Source organism: Loxodonta africana, chromosome 9 (genome assembly GCF_030014295.1).
Source record: "Loxodonta africana isolate mLoxAfr1 chromosome 9, mLoxAfr1.hap2, whole genome shotgun sequence".
Taxonomy (NCBI): Eukaryota; Metazoa; Chordata; class Mammalia; order Proboscidea; family Elephantidae; genus Loxodonta; species Loxodonta africana.
In genome coordinates this window covers 64,569,195-64,592,886 of record NC_087350.1, presented here as the reverse complement: position 1 = coordinate 64,592,886, position 23,692 = coordinate 64,569,195, and the positions used below count along the sequence as shown (strand labels likewise).

At 39.5% G+C, this 23,692-nt stretch overlaps 1 protein-coding gene across 1 annotated transcript in view; it reads left to right on the top strand.

The window, feature by feature from the left end:
• Positions 1-23,692, top strand: part of SNX30 (sorting nexin family member 30) — a 142,223-nt gene that overhangs the window by 43,769 nt on the left and 74,762 nt on the right. Inside the window, exon 2 of the mRNA XM_003407800.4 lies at positions 12,050-12,241. Within this exon, the coding sequence (XP_003407848.1) occupies positions 12,050-12,241 (192 nt within the window). The remainder of the gene's footprint in view (positions 1-12,049; positions 12,242-23,692) is intronic.

Below are 23,692 nucleotides of genomic sequence, written 5' to 3'. Positions count from 1 at the left end.
TGCTTCCTATTGATAGTTGATCCCTGTCAGGTTCTGTTCCTCACTTGAGTCATTTTTGCTGTTGAAAGGGTTTGATTTGATGTGATGATTAGTCAACAAGTATTTGATCATGTAGTACATTTTCAGCTCTGTAGAGTATATTGTTTCTTCTAGGTTCTTGTTCTGAAAATCAAAAATGCCCTTTCCTTTAATTTTCTTTAGGCATCTGGCTTGTTTCATCAAATTTTAAATGTATTCTATATAGCGCTGTGTCAGGTGGTAGCACAGACATATATAAATGAGAACCAGGCCTTGTAAGATGAATGAATGGTATAAATAAAAGGTATTGGATGAAGGATGGAAAAGAACTAACATGTATTAAGGCATTATACTAGGCACATTATGTATTTTCTGTAATTCTTATATCCTGCACTTCATAGACGCAGAAACTGAGATTCAGAGAGATTGAGTAATTTGCCTCAGGCCGGATAGCTAGGATGGGGCAAAGTCAGAATTCAAGCCTAGTCCTTTGGACTCTAAGCCCAGATCTTCCTTCCTTGCCTCTTCCATTAAAGATCAGAATGCATGGGGTAGCTTAGGGAAGGCTTCCTGGAAGAGGTGGTAGAACTTTAAAGTATTTAGTTAGGCTCAGGAGGAGGGATACTGTTTTGGGCTGAGAACTGGTAGTCAGGAAAAGCTTGATCTAGGGATGTTGTGTAAAGAATGAGTAGACTTGTTGGCCTGGAACAGAGGAACCATGTAAAAGTATAAGAGAAGGTAAGGTTGCAATGAGATTGTAGTAGTTTGAGGATAAACCTCAGAAGTTTGTACTTTGTGACTTAAAGTTATGGTTGGGAGTATTGAAAGCCTAGGAACAGAGGTGTGTTGAACTAGTAGTGAAACATTTTAAAAACTTTATTAAATGCAACTATAGTTTTTTTCTATAGGGCAACATGCTTGGTAAGTTAGAGGGTCAGCAAAAAAGAGGAAGACCTTCAATGAGATGGATTGGTACAGTGACTGCAGCAATAGGCTCAAACATAGCAATGATTGTGATGATGGCACAGGACCAGGCAGTGTTTCATTCTGTTGTACATAGGATTGCTCTGAGTTGGAACCAACTCAACAGCACCTACTGACAACACCGTAACAAAAAACTGAGTAGTGTACAAATCAAATATAAAGTTTGATGAATTATTACAAAAAACAATGGTAGTTTTAAGAAAGCTGTTTAGTCAGCTGGTGGCCTACATGATGGAGGAGATAACTGGAAAAAGAGTTATCAAGACTAGATGACCAGTGTCCATAAATGAAATATTATTTGGGTTTTAACCATATGACATTCAGTGATACCTATGAAAGAAATAAGTAAAGGAACCAGTTTATTGGACTTGTTGAACTCATGGTAAATAGCTATTGGAATATCCAGCAGTAAGGAAAGGGCAGCCTAAAGTGGGGAATAGAGCTCAGAGTTGAAGATGTTAACTTGAGTAGCCCTTGTTGGAAAGGTTGTGGTTGACCTTCTGAGAGTGGGTGGGGTTGACTTTCCAAGGGGAAAGTGTATGAGAAAGGAAAAGCATAGGAATGAGAACCCCTTAAACTGAATGTCCACAATAGGTTAACTTCGTAGTTCTCATGAAACTTCCTTTATTCTCTGTTAATACCACCTTATAATGTAATTTGTTCTCAGTCTTTCCAGAGCACTTTATCTGCTTGATTACACCACCTTCTTCCTGTCTAAGAAGCAAAGAGGACTGTCTGGGCCTGGGTTGCTGTGTAAGGCAGCCCTGGGTGAAAGACCAAAGACTGGGTTCTTCACATTCCACTTGAGTGATCTCATGCAAGTGACTTCTAAGCCTTTTTGTTATGTGTAACACAGCCAGTGTAGATCATCTCTGAGGGGTTCTTAACCCCAAACCCTTGTGTGACTTTGGTGCAGATGTATCAGTGGAGTAAGTCCTTGCTTAGCTTTATGAATTTTTAGTTGGCAGGATCCTGAGGACAGTGTCAAGGTGATCAGAAAAGAACAGGTTTTTAGGTGGAGTCATGTTCTCTGTGGACCTGTGCCTTTTGAGAAAGTTTAATTTTTCTTTTTAAAAAGCTATCTGTTTGGGCTGTTAAGTCCTCTGATGGCATGTACACACTTGACTGGCATCGGAGGCAAAATCTTTGTCTTGTTGGTCTTAGTTATCATTCAGTTAAGGACAAGCTTTTGGAAACACCTCTCCTTCTTCAGTGGCAGTGATTTCTCAGCCTAGAATGTCCCAGCTGAGCTCTGCCCAGCCTTGTTTTTCCATTTGATAAATTCTTACTCATCCTCAAGTTGCCCCAGCATCCTTTGCTCTGCTCCTTCGTTTTGCTTGGAGCTCTTTGATAAGCCATAGTGCATTGTATCATAGTTAGAGATTTCATGTTCATATCCCCAGTTAGGCTGAGTTATTCAAACACAGGTGTTGTATTCTGTTTCATTTAGTAACCAAATAGACGTTTGGACAGTTTGGCTGACTTGTGTTAGGTGTTCAGTATGTGCTTGAAATAATGGATCATCCTTAGAAAGAAGGAAAAGGAATCATGTTTAAATTCAGCTGAGCTTTGAGAAAAATCTTTGTTCCCAAGGATCATAATAATGTCTGGAGAAGTGATTGCTAGTCTGGAGATTTTTAGAAAAGGTTAATAACAGACTTTGGAAACTTTGCCAAAGAATGTGGACTTGGGCCCTTTCATTTATTTAGACTTAATTTGCAGTCTTTTTAGAAGGTATTCTTTTGCATCAGGCCAATGGATGGGTTTATTTGGAGGTAAGCTTTCTAATAGAACAGTTGGGGGAACAATTTCAGTTTCTAGATAACTTTATTAATCTACAAATAAAAATTTGAAACGGATGGTTTCTTAACCCATGTCTAGAGAAAAAGAGTTTTTACCTAAAATAAATGTGTAATAACCCAAAGTGGGAAAATGTAAGCCTGCTCAAGAAAGATGTTAATCTAGAAACCATAGAATGGTAAGCCTTAGGGACTTGGAGATATTCGTGTAAGCAGCCTTGGGGGTTTTGGAGACTATTTGAGATGAGGGTTCTGGGGTGAGGAAATAAGAGGAGACTGAACTTCCTACTAATTAATAAGCAAGTAGGATTCCAGAATTTGGGACATAATAGTTAAGACATATTTAAATAATTCCACAGGGGAAAAAAAAAGGTAAATGCCTGTCTTGGATTGAATCGTGTCCTCTAAAAATATGTGTATCAATTTGGTTAGGCCATGATTCCCAGTATTTTGTGGTTGTCCACCATTTTGTCATCTGATGTGATTTTCCTGTGTGTTATTAATCCTATCTCTATGATTTTTTTCTATGATGTTAATGAGATGGGATTAGTGACAGTTATGTTAATGAGGCAGGACTTAATCTACAAGATTAGATTGTTTTAAGCCAATCTCTTTTGAGATGTAAAAGAGAAAGCTAGCAAAGAGACATGGGACCTCATACTACCAAGAAAGCAACACAAGGAGCAGAGCATGTGCTTTGGACCTAGGGTTCCTGTGCTGAGAAGCTCCTAGACCAGGGGAAGACTGATGACAAGAATCTTCCTCTGAGCCGACAGAGAGAAAGAAAGCCTTCCCTGGAGCTGGAACCTTGAATTCAGACTTGTAGCCTACTAGACTATGAAAGAATAAATTTCTCTTTGTTAAAGCCATCCACTTGTGGTCTTTCTGTTATAGCAGCACTAGATAACTAAGACAATCCCTATATTTTAAAATTCCGTACTCTGCATATCATTGTTTCCTATTTAGATTTTTTAATTATGACATTTGTATAATTGCATGTACTAGTCTGCTTTGCTGCAGTAATGACTCCAAAAATTAAAAGGCTTACAACAAATATTAATTTCTAGGTTATACTATTTGTCAGGGGCTCTGAGTCAGAGTCTCAAGACAGAAAGAGAGAAAGCAAGAGAAACATACAGTGGCCCTTAAAATGTCTGCTCTGATCTGGTGTATGTTACATTCACTTATGTGTCATTGGCCAGAGCAAGTCACATGGCCAAGCCCAAAGTCAGTGGAATAGGGATGTGTTCTCCTCCTGTGAAAGTACTGCTAGCCACTTGGCAATAGCAAGAATGTATAGTCTCCTAAAGAAGGTGTTATGTCATGTAAAAAGACCAGACTTAATGGTCTGACTGAGACTGGAGGAACCCTCAAAGCCACGGCCCCCAGGCGCTCTGTTAACCCAGAACTAAAACCATTCTCGATGCCCACTCTTCAGACAAAGATTAGACTGGACTATAAAACATAAAAAATAATACTTGTGAAGAGTGTGCTTCTTAGTTCATACAGATACATGAGACCAAATAGGCAACTCCTGTCTGGAGGCAGGATGAGAGGGCAGGAAGGGACAGGAGCTGATTGGATGGACACAGGAAACCCGGGGTGGAAAGGGGGAGTGTGCTGTCACATTATAGGGATTGCAGCTAGTGTCACATAACAATATGTGTATAAATTTTTATATGAGAAATTAACTTGAGCTATGAACTTTCACCTAAAGTACAATTAAAAAAAAGTGTTACAGATTGAATTATACCCCCCCCCCCGCCAAAAAATATGCGTTGTAAATCCTGCTGTATCTGTGGTTGTAATCCCATTGGGGAATAGGGTTTTCTTTGTTATGCTAATAAGGCAGTATTGGTGTAGGGTATGTCTTAAATCAATCTCTTTTGAGATGGAAAACAGCAGATTAAGCAAGCAGAAATGGGGTAAGCTTGATGCCATGCCACATGAAGATCACCAAGGAGTCAAGGGAATAGAAGCTGGAAAGAGAGAAGGATCTTCCCCCAGAGTGGACAAAGAGAGTCTTCCTCTAGAGCCGGTGCCCTGAGTTCAGAATTCTAGCCTCCTAAACTGTGAGAAGATAAATTTCTGTTTGTTAAAACCGCTCACTTGTTGATTCTCTGTTATAGCAGCACTAGATAACTAAGACAGAATTGGAGTTAATAATTGTGAATAATAATATAACCTAACATGTAATCTGTGTTCTTTACTTTTTTCATTGAGCATTATTAGTAAATACTTTATCAGTTAAGACTTACCATTTTTTAATTTTTTTTATTGTTTCTATCTTCTCGAGTCTGAATGATGAGTTAATGTAGGCTGGATATATTTTTCAGTTTTCTTGCATCTGAATGATGAGGTAGTGCCAAAACCAAGCCAAGCCCGTTGCTGTTGATTCCAGCTCACAGAGACCCTGTAAGTCAGAGTAGGACTGTCCCATAGGGTTTCCAAGGCTGTAATCTTCACAGAAGCAGACTGCCACATCTTTTTCCTGCAAATTGGCCAGGGATTTGAACCACCAACATTTCAGTTAGCGGCTGAGTGCTTAACCACTGTGCCACCAGGGCTCCTACAAGCAGGATATGTTTTTCAGTTTTCTTCTGTCTGGATGATGAGGTAATGAAGGCCTGTTATTTGCCCTCCATCAGAACAAGTGAATTCTTGGATCCCCTCAGTTTCTCCTTGATGTTGTTAGAATTGTTTCTTTGGATGTTAGGTTGTTACCAGTAGGGTGATCTGTTGGACGGAGGGGATAGTGGGAAAGAAGAACACCAGGACCCCGAACAGCCCTGTCAGAGAAACTTGGCCTCGTTCTTCTCTGTACTGGGACAGAGTGTGGCCTGGCTTTCTTCTTGTTTTAGCTGCTCTCCTGTCTGGAGAGATCCCTGCCCTTAAGAGCTTGCAACCCTGCCTGCTTTATGCTTGGCAGACCCACCCAGGGCAGCAGAGCCAGGTGCCTTCATGTTTCTCTGAGCTTTTTGCTGAATTTCTACTCCTCACAAAGAAAAAAAGCATGTAGGTTAGGGTGACCTCTGCTGCTGTTCCTCGCGGTGTATCAGCCTGTGCCCTCATACATAGCAACAAGAGAGCCTGGTGGTCCTTGTTTGCTCCAAGGTCCGCTCTTCCCCATCTCCTGCCAGTTGCACTTCCAAATTAGAGCATGGGGGCGGGGGGCGGGGGGCGGGGGAGGCCCTCAGGATATTTTCTACTTCTTAAGTAACTTTAACATAGTAGCAACCTTAGGTAATCTCAGGAACATGGGTTAAAGATACCTCTTAATTATTTTTTCAGTTGTGTCCCACTTAAATCTAGTAGAAAGTCTTTGAAATTTTTAGCATTTGGATGGCACCATTTCTTAATTTGCCATATGGACATGACTCCAGTCACTGTATCCACCACCCCCACCTCTTATTTTTTTCTTTCCCCGTTTTTCCCTCCCATTTTTTAGGTTGTTTTAAGTTAGTATCTGGGGGGTGGAAAGAGGGAGAAAACCAAAGCTTATGCTCACTTCACTGAGATTATCTAGAAGTGTATATTTGTAATTTTTAAATGAATGTGTAACATTCTATCTTATTAATGTGAACATGATCATTTCCTGCTTATTGAGCCTTTGGGGTTTTTCCAGGTTTCCCTGAGTTCTTTGTTATGAACATCTTTTTTTTTTTTGGTGGCCTCGGGTCGAATATATCAAGCACCAGTACAAGTTTACGAACATGTTTTAAGCAGAACATTTTTCTGATTTTCTCTTTGAACTTATTCTCCAAAGTGGGCTTAAATTTACAACAAAATCAACAATTGAGAGTATTCAGTTCAGTGTGTGTAGGACGTATTCACTTACCAAGCACCTCCTGTGTGCCTGGCACCGAGGAGGTAAATTAGGGGCAAACCAGGTACAGTCTGAGCATTCAAAGAGCCCTTCTTCCCGCCATAACTGCTGGCTCTCAGGCTTTGTTATACTCTTCTGAAACTAGAGAATCCTGTTGCTCACATTCCTCTAATAGTATCAGAAAAGAAATTAGATTATTTTAGTATGACTGGTTTTTATTAAATCCACATTGGTTTCTTTTCATAAACCATATGTTTAATATGGAAGTTTGCCGGTAATTTATGTTAATTTAATAACTGTCTTGTGACTGGTTGGCCATAATGGCGGATCGTAACACTGAAGTTCTTTGAATCAGAGGGGTTTCTGAAACAGTCTAGCTTTGTATCCCTCTTCCTAGGTTAAAAAATAAAAAGATGAGGGGAGGGAGAAGAAGAAATTCTCTTATAACTGAAACCTAAATGGTGAGAATTGATACTTTGGAGCAGTGGATAGTTGTTGTCATTTGTTTATCAACTGTACAGTTTAAACTCTCACAAGGGCTACTGGAGATAGCTTTTACTACACTAAAATCATTAAGGAAGATGTATCTGAGGCATGAACTGTGACTCTCAATACAAATTTTGTTGGCAGCAGCATTTATTGTCTACTGTGAACCTAGCCCTATGGTCTGTAAGATGATGCAAGACGTTTGTAATCAACTTCATTTTTTTATTTTTGAGCATGTGTTCATAATGATATAGTATCTACCATGTTCCAGGTAGCGTTCCAAGTGCTTCCATGTGTTAACTAATTTAGAAATCACACTGCTAGTAAATCGTTCTAAACAGGGCAGCCTGGCTCAGTCAGCCTCAGTTTCATTTTCAGTCAGCAGACGATTATTGAGTGCCTTCAGTTGGCAAGACTGTATGTTAAGGGATTGACTTGGGTCATTTCTAAGACTCATTCATTCATTCATGAAGTACTCTTACTGAGTGCGTAGTATATGACGGGATAGAGCAGTGAACAAGATCTCTATTGGTATGGACTTCACAGTCTAGTGGGGAAGCAGACAGCAATCAGTCAACCAATGTATATAATAAATTTTCAGGTAGTAATAAGCCCTGCAAAAAGAAGACAGGGAAGAGGCTAGAGAGCGATGGAGAGGGCATGGATATTTTCAGATTTTGTGGGCTGAGAATGCCTCTCTGAATAGGTGTCACTTGAGCAGAAACCTATTTGAAGAGAGGAGCCAGCCACATAGGAATTGGGGGGGGGGGGGGTTCCAGGTAGAGGGGATGGCAAATCCAAAGGCCTTGAGGTCAAAATGAGCCTGATCAGTTCAGGGTCTAGACAGAAGACCAGTGTAGCTAGAGTAGGATGAATAGGGGGAGAATGCCAGCTATGAGGTCAGAGTGAGCGATAAGGGCCAGATTGTGTTGGGCCTTGTAGGTTATGGTAGGGAGTTTGGCTTTTACTCTGAATGTGATGGGAGTGACATGTGATTTACATTTTTAGAAGAGCACTCTGGCTGCAGTATGGAGAACTGACCAACCACACTGACCCATTGCCGTTGAGTCGATTCCAACTCACAGAGCTGACTACAGGGTAGCAAAAATAAAACAGGAGGCTTCTGTGTCACAGCAACGGATTCCCTGGCTTCTAGCATCTCTGATTCATATTGGTCATAAAAGTGCTGCTACCACTTAACGCCTGCATTAGAGCTCAGAGCTCTTAGTGTAGCAGACATGGCTGCTGGAAGACTCTACTGAGCAGAGGAGCCCGGGCCATTCAGATCGGCCAACTCCCTGCCCATTCCCCCTAAGGTTTTCATAATCTCCCTTCATGTTTGTTTCTTTTGGGGACTGTATCTTCAGGGGAGTCATTTGTGGAGTAGCTTGTATTTTAAATTAAGACCCTAAGGGTAAAGGTTAAGGTTAGCTTTCTCTGACTGACTTCAAAAGCAGAATCTTCATGTTTACCGCAAAGGATTTATGGTCAGAGAATAGAGATGAGGGGGCAGTATTGGGCTGGAAAAAAAATACACAAAGGGCCTTTGGCTTGGTAAGGAACCCTGAATCAGGAACCAGAAACCCTTGGCACAGCAATTACTAACTTCAATACATTGGTAAGTTACCTAACCTTTTCAAGTCTGCTTCCTTGTCTGTAGAGATAATATCTGGCCCCCTAGCCTCACAAGGTTGTCATGAGTTGCAGTGGAATAAGAGCAAGGAAGCACTGTGCACAGACACGCCATGGGAAATTGAGGGGTTAGTGTCACTGTTTATGAAATGACAGGTGTCGTAGCTCATAGGCTAAACCCTTATGCTCAGTAATATTCCACATAACATTCCAGGGTAAGGGATGTGGGTGTTTTCCCTACCCGTGTAGTCCTAGAAGGAAAGAATCTGGATTGTGCAACAAGATTGACAGATTCTTCTCCTCCTCCAACCCTAGTAACTGATTTGAGAACTACTTAACTTCAAACTGTCTGGCCAAGACATTTTAGACCTCTGTGTAAACTGTTCCTGGAAAGTTATTGACTCAGGTCTCCAGAGCAGAGGTCAGTGGAGTTGGCTTGGAGTCATTCCTAGACCTGGGGACAGACAGTTACACTCACGTAACACATGCACACACAGAGATGAACAAGACCCAGTTCTAGTCACTGGGGGCTCACAGTGTTCATGGATAAGTTAGACATGTAAGTAAATTATTAAAACTGTGATAACTGCTTCAGTGTTTTCAAAGTATAGATAAAGGAGTGACTAATTCAAGTCAAGGAAGGATTCCAAAAGGAGGGGACTCTGAGCAGCACCCTATAAGTTGTGCGGAGACCTCTATGTGGAAAAAAAAAGAGAAGGGCTTTCCAAGCAAAGATGAGGGGTATGAAATATGAAACAGCATTGTGGCTTCTGGAAACTGGTGTGAAGGGCATACATGAGGCATAATGAAAAACGTGGCTGCTCAGATTAGTCCAGGTTGTATTGTGTAAAGCCCCAGTCTGAGTTGATGGTGGTTTATCTGACTTAAAGATTTTGAATTATTTCTTTTGTGCAATGTTTAGCCACCGATAGAGCTATTCTGAGGCCCAGTGAGCTATTTTTGGTAAAGAGCAAGGCTGGGTCCTTGCAATGCCTAGCATGGTGCCTTACCTGATGTCAGTATTTGTATATTTACTGAAATGACGAAGACATCATGGTTATCTCAGAGTTGCAGAGAAGATGATGTCTCCTCCCAGATCCCCAGATACTGGGGTTTTGGCACTGCATGTCCTGCGGTCTGCGTGTTGAGAAAGCAATCAGGTTGGCGACATTCTGCTGTGGTAGGTTCTGCAGTCATGTCCACGCTGAGAGCAGCTGCCCAAGGGTCTGACTTCCCAGCTAACGAGCCCCTGATCTGCCATGCAGTCAGAAACATAGCTGAGAAGAAGTGGAGGGGAGGAGGCATCTGCTACCATGAGTACCTTCTGTGAAAATGGTAGCCTTCCAGTAATTACATATATATATTTGATATGGCATAAGTAAGTATGTGATTAAATTATCTGTGGTCAGTGGAGATGGGAGGCAAAGGAAGGTGCCTTTTTTGTGCTTCCCTCTGCCTGTCCCAGCCCTTTTCCAGCTGTCCCACGACCAACTGGTGCTTGTGAATATGACTGCTTGATTGACTTCCCATTTCCTGTATGTTCTCTTGACTAGCGATTAGGTTATATCCAATCTGAATAGCTACAAGAAGAGAGAATACAGGGGGAAAAGCACTTCTCCATCCCCAACCTGTCCTCTGAGAACCCACAGGTCAAGAATATTTTCCTGCATTCCTGACCAAGGCCTTTTCATGGTATTATTTCATTTTCTTGCCACATCTCCTAGTCTTTATGTCCTAAAAGATTCCAAAGTGACATCCAGAGGCCTTTTACAAGTAGGCAGGGCTCTGTTCTGTTATCAAATCTGAAAACCAAAAAAAGGTAACTAAAGATGGGGTCTTTTAAATTTTGCAGCCCTTTTGGGATATTGTATGAGCATGGTTTATTTAGGTGTCTGTCTTCCTACTAACCCCTAAATATAAAGGTCTATAATTTCTCATCTTCCCTTTCTTTCCTGGCATCTGCCCTTCCACTTTTTTCTCTTTTAAAACCCTTTTTATTATGGCAAATTTAAAACTTGTGCAAAAGAGAGATAAATGAACCATAAGTACCATCTTTAACCATTGTCACTCATGGGCATCTTGTATCATTTATGTTCCTTCCTACTGCATTATTTTGAAGCAAATCCCAGACATCGTATCATTTCATCCATATGTTCTTACATTTTTCTAAAAGATGAAGACTTTTGTAAAATCATAATACTTCCGTTATTACAACTAATGATTCCTTAATATCATCAAATCACAGAACAACATTCAAATTTCCCTGAATATCATGAAATCTTTTTTAACCTTTTGTTTTAATCAGCATGTAAGTTTGCTTCATTGCAAATGGTCAATATGTCTCTTAAGTTTCTTTTCATCTATCAGTGCCCCTCCTATTCCTGTCCCTTTTTTTTCCTTGTAATTTATTTATTGAAGAAACTGGGTTTTTGGTTCTCTTTAGCTTCGCATAGTGTATATTTTACTGATTGCATCCTTGTTATATCATTTAGCATATTCATCTCTCCTCTCTATTTCCTGTAAATTGGTGAAGTATCTAGATACTTGTTCAGGACTCAGACTCAATTTTTTCAGGCATACTTCGTAGGTAGTAGTATGCACTTCAAGGAGCCCTGGTGATTCAAGTGGTTGTTAAGCTCTTGGTTGCTAAACAAAAGGTCAGTGGTTCAAACCCACCAGCTGCTCTGTGGGAGAAAGATGTGGCAATCTGCTTCTGTAAAGATTACTACACTGGAAACCCTATGGGGCAGTTCTACCCTGTCCCATAGGGTCACTATGAGTAGGAATCAACCCAATGGCAATGGTTGGGGTTGGAGTATGAACTTCTTTCAGGAGGCACATAACGTTTGATTGTCTCTTTGTGATGAGTGACTTGTTTCCTTTAATGTTCACCTGGGCCCAGGTGGTAGTCTTGAGAATGTGGGAAAAATAGTATGTGGTGTGCTCACTGAGTTCTTTTTCTGTAGAATTCTGATGATGGTGAAAGATACTACATTTTTTGTCCATTCTTGAACTATTTGCTAATGTTGGTTCTTCCAGTGCTTGCTGGAGGATGAATTGGCATGAATTTGGTGTAGAGCACTGTGATAGTTTTTACTGATTATAAAAGATATGTTCACTAAAGAAATGTAGAGTAAGGAGAGGCTCAGAATTTTTGAAAGTCACTTACATGTTCCAGAATGCTGCTTGGTTCATTTATGTATTCAAGAATGCAGCTTGGTTTGGGTAAATTGGCTACATTTGCTGATATTTTCCAGGTGTGTGTTTTCATTTAATTTTTAAGATACATTTTTTCTTCTTTTAGGATCTCATTTTGCCCAATGGTGGTACTCCAGCAGGTACTTCAAGTCCAGCTTCTTCATCTTCCCTTCTTAACAGACTTCAACTTGATGATGATATTGATGGTGAGACCAGAGATCTCTTTGTCACGGTTGATGATCCCAAGAAGCATGTGTGTACAATGGAGACCTACATCACATATAGGATTACCACGAAAGTAGGTCCCTTCATTATCCTCTGCCCATGATGAATGGTCTTGGAGAATTAGAATCCTACTTCCGTCATTCTTGCCTTTGCTTTGTTCCCTCCTTTTTTACAACTCCGTTAATCTTTATTTTGACTTTTAAGATAATTGAAGATTGTGGATGTGGCTTTTTGATCGAATGGATGTGTTTAGATTAAAATTATTATACTAGTTTATCTTAAAATGAAGGAGTGTGACTAAAATATTTCAGATAAAACACTTAATCCCTACACTTTCACTTATTTTCTATCATGATACTATTTAATATGTTATGCATCACATTACTCTTGAAATTTATGACTCATCATATCAACATAAATCTCTGTGATGAGACCATGATTGTAATTTGGCCTAATAGGGTTCGATGGTAGAGGGAGAATGAATAGGAGAAGGGTGGGAAATAATATTTATTGATTTCCTACTATGTGCCAGGCAGGTAGTGGGCAGGGTACTCGGGTTTAAATGATTAATTTCCTAAGACATACATCTTTTAGTCACAATTTTGCAGATGAGAAAACTGAACCAGAAAGTTTAAGTTAACTTGCTCAAGGTTACAAAGTTGGTAATCAGGATTCTGACTTGAATTTGTAGGACAATAAAACCCATATTTTTAAACCCATACTCTTTACTTAATTCTGTTTATGGAAGAATCATTTTAATCTAATATATCATTGTTTTTTACTTTTGAAAATAATTTTTGAGTATTTAAAATAGTTCTAGTGTTTTAGATCTACAGCAGAGTTTCTCAACTTTGGCAGTGTTTTGACATTTTGGACTGAATAATTCCCTTCGTCGGCAGCTGGCTTGTTGTAGGATGTTTAGTAGTGTCCCTGCTTCTACCCACTAGATCCCAGTACTATCCCTTCTACTAGTTATGAAAACCAAAAATGTCTCCAGACATTGGCATATATTCCCAGGGGGGACAAATATCGCATCCAGTTGAAAACCATTGATCTAGAGATGGATATCTACATTATTAGGGAGAAAATTCACATTATCACCTGACGTTTTTGACTAAAGAATTTTAACCAGCAAACAATCCTATTTTTTGGTTACTCCCCCTCCTACCCTACCATGTTGTTGTTGTTGTTAGGTGCTGTCAAGTTGGTTCCGACTCATAGTGACCCTGTGTACAACAGAACAAAACACTGCCCTGTCCTCACAATTATTGCTATATTTGAGCCTATTGTTGCAGCCACTGTGTCAGTCCATCTCACTGAGGGTCTTCTTCTCTTTTGCTGACCCTCTACTTTACCAACCATGATGTCCTTCTCCAGGGACTGGTCCCCCCCGATAATATGTTTTGTCCACTTATCATGATGTTGCTTATTGGTCCAGTTGTGAGGATTTTTGTTTTCTTTATGTTGAGGTGTAATCCATACTGAAGGCTGGCTGGTCTTTGATCTTCATCAGTAAGTGCTTCAAGTCTCCACTTTCAGCAAGAAAGACTGTGTCATCTGCATACCTCAGCAATCCTGATGCTGTGTTATTCTTTATATAGTCCAGGTTCTCGGATTATTTCCTCAGGATACACATTGAATGGAAACCCTGGTGGCTTAGTGGTTAAGAATTTGGCTGCTCACATGAGACCATACGGGCAACACCTGCCCCAAAGCAAAGATGAGAAGGCAGGAAGGGACAGGAAAACTGAATGAATGAACACGGGGAACCTGGCATGTAAAGTGGAAGAGTGTTGACACATTGTGAGGATTGCAACCAATGTCACAAAAAATTTTGTGTATAAATGTTTTAAAGTGAAACTAATGTGCTCTGTAAACTTTCACACAAAGCACAATAAAATTTTATATATATAGCTCCAAAAAATAAAAGAATTCAGCTGCTAACCAAAAAGTCAGCAATTCATATCCACCAAGCACTCCTTGGAAACCCTATGGGGCAGTTCTACTCTGTTCTATAGAGTCACTATGAGTCAGAATTGACTCAACAGCGACAGGGTTGATTTTCTTTTTGGTATACACACTGAGTAAGTATGGTGAAGGGATACAACCCTGAACGCACACCTTTCCTGATTTTAAACCATGCAGTATGCCCTTGTTATGTTTGAATGACTGCCTGTTAGTCTATGTAGAGGTTCCTTATGAACACAATTAAGTGTTCTGGAACTCCCATTTTTCTCAATATTATCTATAATTTGTTATGATCCACACAATCAAATGTCTTTGTATAGGCAATAAAACCCAGGTGAACTCTTCCTGGTATTTTCAGTTTTCAGCAAAGATCCATCTAACATCAGCAATGATATTCTTCGTTCCACATCCTCTTCTGAATCTGGCTTGAGTTTTTGGTAGTTCTGTAACCGTTGATGTATTGATGTATTGCTACAACTGTTTTTGAATTATCTTCAACAAAATTTTACTTGTGTGATATTAATGATATTACTCAATAATTTCTGCATTCTGTTGGATCATCTTTCTTTGGAATGGGCACAAATATGCGTCTCTTCCAGTCAGATGGTCAGGTAGCTATCTTCCAAATTTCTTGCCGTAGACGTGTGAGCACTCCCAGTGCTGCATCCGTTTGTTGAAACATCTCAGTTGGTATTCTGTCAATTCCTGGAGTCTTGTCTTTTGACAGTGTCTTCAGTGCAGCCTTGGACTTTTTGGTAGAGTGATTTTGTATTTCTTCCACCTTCTTTTGATGCTTCCTGTGTCGTTCAATATTTTGCTCATAGAATACCTTCAAAATTGCAACTTGAGGCTTGAAGTTTTTCTTCAATTCTTTCAGCTTGAGAAATGCTGTGCATGTTTTACTTTTTTGGTTTTCTAACTCCAGGTTTTTGTACCTTTCATTATAATACTACACTTTGTCTTCTCAAGGTACCTTTTGAAATCTTTTGTTCATCTCTGTTACGTGATCATTTCTTCCATTTGCTTTAGCTACTCTGTGTTCAAGAGCAAGTTTCAGTGTCTCTTCTAGCATTCACTTTGGTCTTTCTTTCCTGTCTTTTTAATGACCTTTTGCTTTCTTCATGTATGATGTCATCCTACAACTTGTTTGGTCTTTGGTCATTAGTGCTGAGTGTATCAAATCTGTTCTTGAAATGGCGGGCTGTCGTGGACTTGTTTTAATTTTCTTCAGCTTCAACTTGAACTTGCATATGAGCAATTGATGGTCTGTTCCGCAGTCGGCACCTTTCTTACTCTGACTGATGATATTGAGCCTCTCCATCATCTCTTTCCACAGATATAGTCAATTTGATTCCTGTGTGTTCCATTTGGCAAGGCCCACATGTATAGTCACTGTTTATGTTGGTCAAAAAAAAGGTATTTGCAATGAATATGTCATTGGTCTTGGAAAATTCTATCATCTGATCTCCAGTGTCATTTCTATCCCCAGGGCCATATTTTCCAGCTACTGGTCCTTCTTTGTTTCTGACTTTTTGCATTCTGATCCCTGGTAATTATCAATGCATTTTGATTGCATACTTGATCAATTTAATTCTGCAGAAATTGGTAAAAATCTTCAATTTCCTCATCTTTGGCCTTAGTGGTTGGTGCATAAATTTGAATAATAGTCCTATTAACTGGTCTTCCTTGTAGAAGTGTGGATGTTATCTTATCACTGACAGTATTGTACTTCAGGATAAATCTTGAAATGTTCTTTTTGACAATGTGTGCTATCTGTGCCTTTCCTCTTCAACATGTCATTCCCGGCATAGTAGACCATATGATTGCCTGACTCAAAGTGGCCAATTCCAGTACATTTCAGCTCACTAATGCTTAGGATATTGATCTTTATGTGTTTCATTTCATTTTTGATGATCTCTAATTTTCCTAAATTCATATTTTGTACATTCCATGTTCTGATCATTAATGGATGTTTGCAGCTGTTTCTTCTCATTTTGAGTCATCCCACATCAATAGATGAAGATCCCAAAAGCTTGACTCCAACCACGTCATTAAGACTGACTCTACTTTGAGGAGGCAGCTCTTCCCCAATCGTATTTTGAGTACCTTCCAGCCTGAGGGGCTCATCTTCCAGCACTATATCAGACAATGTTTTGCTGCTGTTCATAAGGTTTTCACTGGCCAATTTTTCTAGAAGTAGATAGCCAGTTCTTTTTCCTAGTCTGGAAGCTCAGCTGAAACCTGTCCACTATGGGTGACCCTGTTAGTATTAGAAATACCGGTGGCATAGCTTCCAGCATCACAGCAACATGCAAGCCACCAGAGTATGACAAACTGACAGACAAGTGGTGGCCCAACCACATACCACATAGTAAAGAAGGAATAACAGTTATTTTTACAAGTTTAATAGATGAAGTTGCCTTTGCTGATGGTGTTGAGAAGCACTGACGAACATCTCTCTCTTCTTCTACTGTGCCTTTTAGCTTTTCCATTGTAGAAAAAAATTCTACATTTTGAAAGTCTAGTAGATTTTGTACCAGTTTAAATCTTTGGGAAGAAAAGCAGAGAAATGAAATCCATCCAAATTTTGTTTCTTTGTCCTTCATTGTATGAAAGTATTACAATTTAAAAATTATGCAAGTAATATAAATACATTATGGTAAAAAAAAATTAATACTAAAGAACAAATAGAGTAAAAAAGCGTGAGCCTTCCTTAACTCTTCTCACACTGTTCTGACCAAAAGCAACCATTGCAAAAATTCAGTGTGTGTCCTTCGAATCCTTTTTCTTTGTGTTTATACATACACATATATGTTCTTGTTGTTGTTAGGTGCCGTTGAGTCAGTTCTGACTCATAGCGACCCTATGCACAACAGAACGAAACACTGCCCTGTCCTGAGCCATCCGTACAATCGTTGTTATGCTTGAGCTCATTGTTGCACCACTGTGTCAGTCCATCTTGTTGAGGATCTTCCTCTTATCCACTGACCCTGTACTCTGCCAAGCATGATGTTGTTCTCCAGGGACTGATCCCTCCTGACAACATGCCCAAAGTAGGTAAGACCCAGTCTCGCCATCCTTACCTCTAAGGAGCATTCTGGCTATACTTCTTCTAAGACAGATTTGTTGGTTCTTTTGGCAGTTCATGGTATATTCAGTATTCTTTGCCAACACCACGATTCAAAGGCATCAATTCTTCGGTCTTCCTTATTCATCGTCCAGCTTTCACACGCATACGATGTGATTGAAAATGCCATGGCTTGGGTCAGGCGCACCTTAGTCTTCAGGGTGACATCTTTGCTCTTCAACACTTAGTTTATTTTTATATTTTTTATTGTGTTTTAAGTGAAAGTTTACAAATCAAGTCAGTCTCTCACACAAAAGCTTATATACACCTGGCTACATATTCCCGATTACTCTCCCCCTAATGAGACAGCCCCCTCTCTCCCTCCACTCTCTCTTTTCGTTTCCATTTCACCAGCTTCTAACCCCTTCTACCCTCTCATCTCCCCTCCAGGCAGGAGATGCCAACATAGTCTCAAGTGTTCACCTGATCCAAGAAGCTCACTCCTCACCAGCATCCCACTCCAACCCATTGTCCAGTCCAATCCATGTCTGAACAGTTGGCTTCAGAAATGGTTCCTGTCCTGGGCCAACAGAGGGTCTGGGGGCCATGACCACCGGGGTCCTTCTAGTCTCAGTCAGACCATTAAGTCTGGTCTTTTTATGAGAATTTGGGGTCTGCATCCCGCTGCTCTCCTGCTCCCTCAGGGATTCTCTTTTGTGTTCCCGTCAGGGCAGTTATTGGTTGTAGCCAGGCACCATCTAGTTTTACTGGTCTCAGGATGATGTAGTCTCTGGTTCATACGGCCCTTTCTGTCTCTTGGGCTCATAATTGCCTTGTGCCCTTGGTGTTCTTCATTCTCCTTTGATCCAGGTGGGTTGAGACCAACTGATACACTTAGATGGCTTCTTGCTAGTGTTTAAGACCCCAGACACCACTCTTCAAAAGTGGGATTCAGAATGTTTTCTTAATAGATTTTATTATGCCAATTGACTTAGATGTCCCCCGAAACCATGGTCCCCAAACCCCTGCCCCTGCTACGCTGGCCTTTGAAAAAAAAAAAAAAAAATTTTTTTTTTTTTTTGGCCTTTGAAGCATTCAGTTTATTCAGGAAACTTCTTGGCTTTTGGTTTAGTCCAGTTGTGCTGAGCTCCCCTGTATTGTGTGTTGTCTTTCCCTTCACCCTAAAGTAGTTCTTATCTACTATCCAATTAGTGAATACCTCTGTCCCCTCTCCCTCCCTCCCCCTCTCGTAACCACAAAAGAATGTTTTCTTCTCAGTTTAAACTATTTCTCAAGTGTTTATAACAGTGGTCTTATACAGTATTTGTCCTTTTACAACTGACTAATTTCACTCAGCATAATGCCTTCCAGGTTCCTCCATGTTATGAAATGTTTCATAGATTCCTCACTGTTCTTTATCGATATGTAGTATTCCATTGTGTGACTATACCATAATTTATTTATCCATTCATCCATCGATGGGCACCTTGGTTGCTCCCATCTTTTTGCTATTGTAAACAGTGCTGCAATAAACATGGGTATGCATATATCTGTTCGTGTAAAGACTCTTATTTCTCTAGGATATATTCCAAGGAGTGGCATTGCTGGATCGTATGGTAGTTCTATTTCTAGCTTTTATAAGGAAGTGCCAAATCGATTTCCAAAGTGTTTGTGCCATTTTACATTCCCATCAGCAGTGTGTAAGTGTTCCAGTCTCTCCACAGCCTCTCCAACATTTATTATTTTGTGTTTTTTTGGATTAATGCCAGCCTTGTTGGAATGAGATGAAATCTCACTGTAGTTTTGATCTGCATTTCTCTAATGGCTAATGATCGTGAACATTTCCTCATGTATCTGTTAGCTACCTGAATGTCTTCTTTAATGAAGTGTCTATTCATATCTTTTGCCCATTTTTTAATTGGGTTGTCTTTTTGTAGTTGAGTCTTTGCAGTATCACGTAGATTTTTAGAGATCAGGTGCTGATTGGAAATGTCATAGCTAAAAACTTTTTCCCAGTCTGTAGGTAGTCTTTTTACTCTTTTGGTGAAGTCTTTGGATGAGCATAGGTGTTTGATTTTTAGGAGCTCCCAGTTATCTAGTTTTTCTTCTGTATTCTTAATAATGTTTTGTGTAGTGTTTATGCCATGTATTAGGGCTCCTAACGTTGTCCCTATTTTTTCTTCCATGATCTTTATCGTTTTAGGTTTTTTATTTAGGTCTTTGGTCCATTTTGAGCTCGTTTTTGTGCAGGGAGTGAGGTATGGGCCTTGTTTCATTTTTTGCAGATGGATATCCAGTTATGTCAGCTCCATTTGTTAAAAAGACTGTCTTTTCCCCCATTTAACTGTTTTGGGGGCTTTGTCAAATATCAGCTGCTCATATGGGGATGGATTTATGTCTGGATTCTCAATTCTGTTCCATTGGTCTATTTATCTTTTGTTGTACCAGCACCAGACTGTTTTGACTACAGTGGCGGTATAATAGGTTCTAAAATCAGGTAAAGTAAGGCCTCCCACTTTGTTCTTTTTCAGTAATGCCTTATTTAGCCGGGACCCCTTTCCTTTCTGTGTGAAGTTGGTGATTTGTTTCTGCATCTCATTAAAGAATGTCATTGGGATTTGGATCGGAATTGCATTAAATGTATAGATCGCTTTTGGTAGAATAGGTATTTTTATAATGTTAAGTCTTCCTATCCATGAGCAAGGTATGTTTTTCCACTTATGTAACTCTCTTTTGGTTTCTTGCAGAAGTTTACTGTAGTTTTCTTTGTATAAGTCTTTTACATCTCTGGTAAGATTTATTCCTAAGTATTTATCTTCTTGGGGGCTACTGTAAATGGCATTAATTTGGTGATTTCTTCTTCGATGTTCTTTTTGTTGGTGTAGAGGAATCCAACTGATTTTTATATGTTTATCCTGTATCCTGATACTCTGCTGAACTCTTCTATTAGTTTCAGTAGTTTTCTTGAGAATTTCTTAGGGTTTTCTGTGTATAAGATCATGTCATCTGCAAATAAATATACTTCTTCCTTGCCAGTCTGGATGCCCTTTATTTCTTTATCTAGCCTAATTGCTCTGGCTAGGACCTCCAATACAATGTTGAATAAAGGGAGGAGCCAAGATGGCGGACTAGGCAGACGCTACCTCGGATCCCTCTTACAACAAAGACACGGAAAAACAAGTGAATCGATCACATACATAACAATCTACAAACCCTGAACAACAAACACAGATTTAGAGAAGGAGAACGAACTAATACGGGGAAGCAGCGATTGTTTCCAGAGCCTGGAGCCAGCGTACCAGTAAGGTACGGCACAAGCACAGAGAGCTGCTCCACCTCCCTGAACTAACCCCAGGAGGGGGACCAGCCGGTTCCGTGGGCGGCGTGGGACGCAGCCGGTAGGAGAAGTCCCCGGGAGGCAGTGACTGGTCTTGGAGCAGGAAGAGCAGCGTCCCAGCCGGAGAACCATCTCGCCGGGATTTGGACTGGACGCAGCGGATTTTCTGGAAAAACTAGTTTCCCAGTGATGGCTCGGAGACAACAATCCATATCAAACCACTTAAAGAAGCAGACCATGACAGCTTCTCCAACCCCCCAAACAAAAGAATCAAAATCTTTCCCGAATGAAGATACAATCCTGGAATTATCAGATACAGAATATAAAAAACTAATTTACAGAATGCTTAAAGATATCACAAATGAAATTAGGATAACTGCAGAAAAAGCCAAGGAACACACCGATAAAACTGTTGAAGAACTCAAAAAGATTATTCAAGAACATAGTGGAAAAATTAATAAGTTGCAAGAATTCATAGAGAGACAACATGTAGAAATCCAAAAGATTAACAATAAAATTACAGAATTAGACAACGCAATAGGAAGTCAGAGGAGCAGACTCGAGCAATTAGAATGCAGACTGGGACATCTGGAGGACCAAGGAATCAACACCAACATAGCTGAAAAAAAATCAGATAAAAGAATTAAAAAAAATGAAGAAACCCTAAGAATTATGTGGGACTCTATCAAGAAGGATAACCTGCGGATGATTGGAGTCCCAGAACAGGGAGGGGGGACAGAAAACACAGAGAAAATAGTTGAAGAACTCCTGACAGAAAACTTCCGTGACATCATGAAAGATGAAAGGATATCTATCCAAGATGCTCATCGAACCCCATTTAAGATTGATCCAAAAAGAAAAACACCAAGACATATTGTCATCAAACTCACCAAAACCAAAGATAAACAGAAAATTTTAAAAGCAGCCAGGGAGAAAAGAAAGGTTTCCTTCAAGGGAGAATCAATAAGAATAAGTTCAGACTACTCAGCAGAAACCATGCAGGCAAGAAGGGAATGGGACGACATATACAGAACACTGAAGGAGAAAAACTGCCAGCCAAGGATCATATATCCAGCAAAACTCTCTCTGAAATATGAAGGCGAAATTAAGATATTTACAGACAAACACAAGTTTAGAGAATTTGCAAAAACCAAACCAAAGCTACAAGAAATACTAAAGGATATTGTTTGGTCAGAGAACCAATAATATCAGAAATCAGCACAACACAAGGTCACAAAACAGAACGTCCTGATACCAACTCAAATAGGGAAATCACAAAAACAAACAAATTAAGATTAATTAAAAAAAAAAAATACACATAACAGGGAATCATGGAAGTCAATAGGTAAAAGATCACAATAATCAAAAAGAGGGACTAAATACAGGAGGCATTGAACTGCCATATGGAGAGTGATACAAGGCGATATAGAACAATACAAGTTAGGTTTTTACTTAGAAAAATGGGGGTAAATAATAAGGTAACCACAAAAAGGTATAACAACTCTATAACTCAAGATAAAAGCCAAGAAAAACGTAACGACTCAACTAACATAAAGTCAAACACTATGAAAATGAGGACCTCACAATTTACTAAGAAAAACGTCTCAGCACAAAAAAGTATGCGGAAAAATGAAATTGTCAACAACACACATAAAAAGGCATCAAAATGACAGCACTAAACACTTATTTATCTATAATTACGCTGAATGTAAATGGACTAAATGCACCAATAAAGAGATAGAGAGTCTCGGACTGGATAAAGAAACACGATCCATCTATATGCTGCCTACAAGAGACACACCTTAGACTTAGAGACACAAACAAACTAAAACTCAAAGGATGGAAAAAAGTATATCAAGCAAACAATAAGCAAAAAAGAAGAGGAGTAGCAATATTAATTTCTGACAAAATAGACTTTAGACTTAAATCCACCACAAAGGATAAAGAAGGACACTATATAATGATAAAAGGGACAATTGATCAGGAAGACATAACCATATTAAATATTTATGCACCCAGTGACAGGGCTGCAAGATACATAAATCAAATTTTCACAGAATTGAAAAGTGAGATAGATACCTCCACAATTATAGTAGGAGACTTCAACACACCACTTTCGGAGAAGGACAGGACATCCACTAAGAAGCTCAATAGAGACACGGAAGACCTAATTACAACAATCAACCAACTTGACCTCATTGACTTATACAGAACTCTCCACCCAACTGCTGCAAAGTATACTCTTTTTTCTAGCGCACATGGAACATTCTCTAGAATAGACCACATATTAGGTCATAAAACAAACCTTTGCAGAGTCCAAAACATCGAAATATTACAAAGCATCTTCTCAGACCACAAGGCAATAAAACTAGAAATCAATAACAGAAAAACTAGGGAAAAGAAATCAAATACTTGGAAAATGAACAATACCCTCCTGAAAAAAGACTGGGTTATAGAAGACATCAAGGAGGGAAGAAGGAAATTCATAGAAAGCAACGAGAATGAAAATACTTCGTATCAAAACCTCTGGGACACAGCAAAAGCAGTGCTCAGAGGCCAATTTATATTGATAAATGCACACATACAAAAAGAAGAAAGAGCCAAAATCAGAGAACTGTCCCTACAACTTGAACAAATAGAAAGTGAGCAGTAAAAGAATCCATCAGGCACCAGAAGAAAACAAATAATAAAAATTAGAGCTGAACTAAATGAATTAGAGAACAGAAAAACAATCGAAAGAATTAACAAAGCCAAAAGCTGGTTCTTTGAAAAAATTAACAACATTGATAAACCATTGGCTAGACTGACTAACGAAATACAGGAAAGGAAACAAATAACCCGAATAAGAAACGAGAAGGACCACATCACAACAGAACCAAATGAAATTAAAAGAATCATTTCAGATTATTATGAAAAATTGTACTCTAACAAATTTGAAAACCTAGAAGAAATGGATGAATTCCTGGAAAAACACTACCTACCTAAACTAACACATTCAGAAGTAGAACAACTAAATAGACCCATAACAAAAAAAGAGATTGAAACGGTAATCAAAAAACTCCCAACAAAAAAAAGCCCTGGCCCGGACGGCTTCACTGCAGAGTTCTACCAAACTTTCAGAGAAGAGTTAACACCAGTACTTCTGAAGGTAT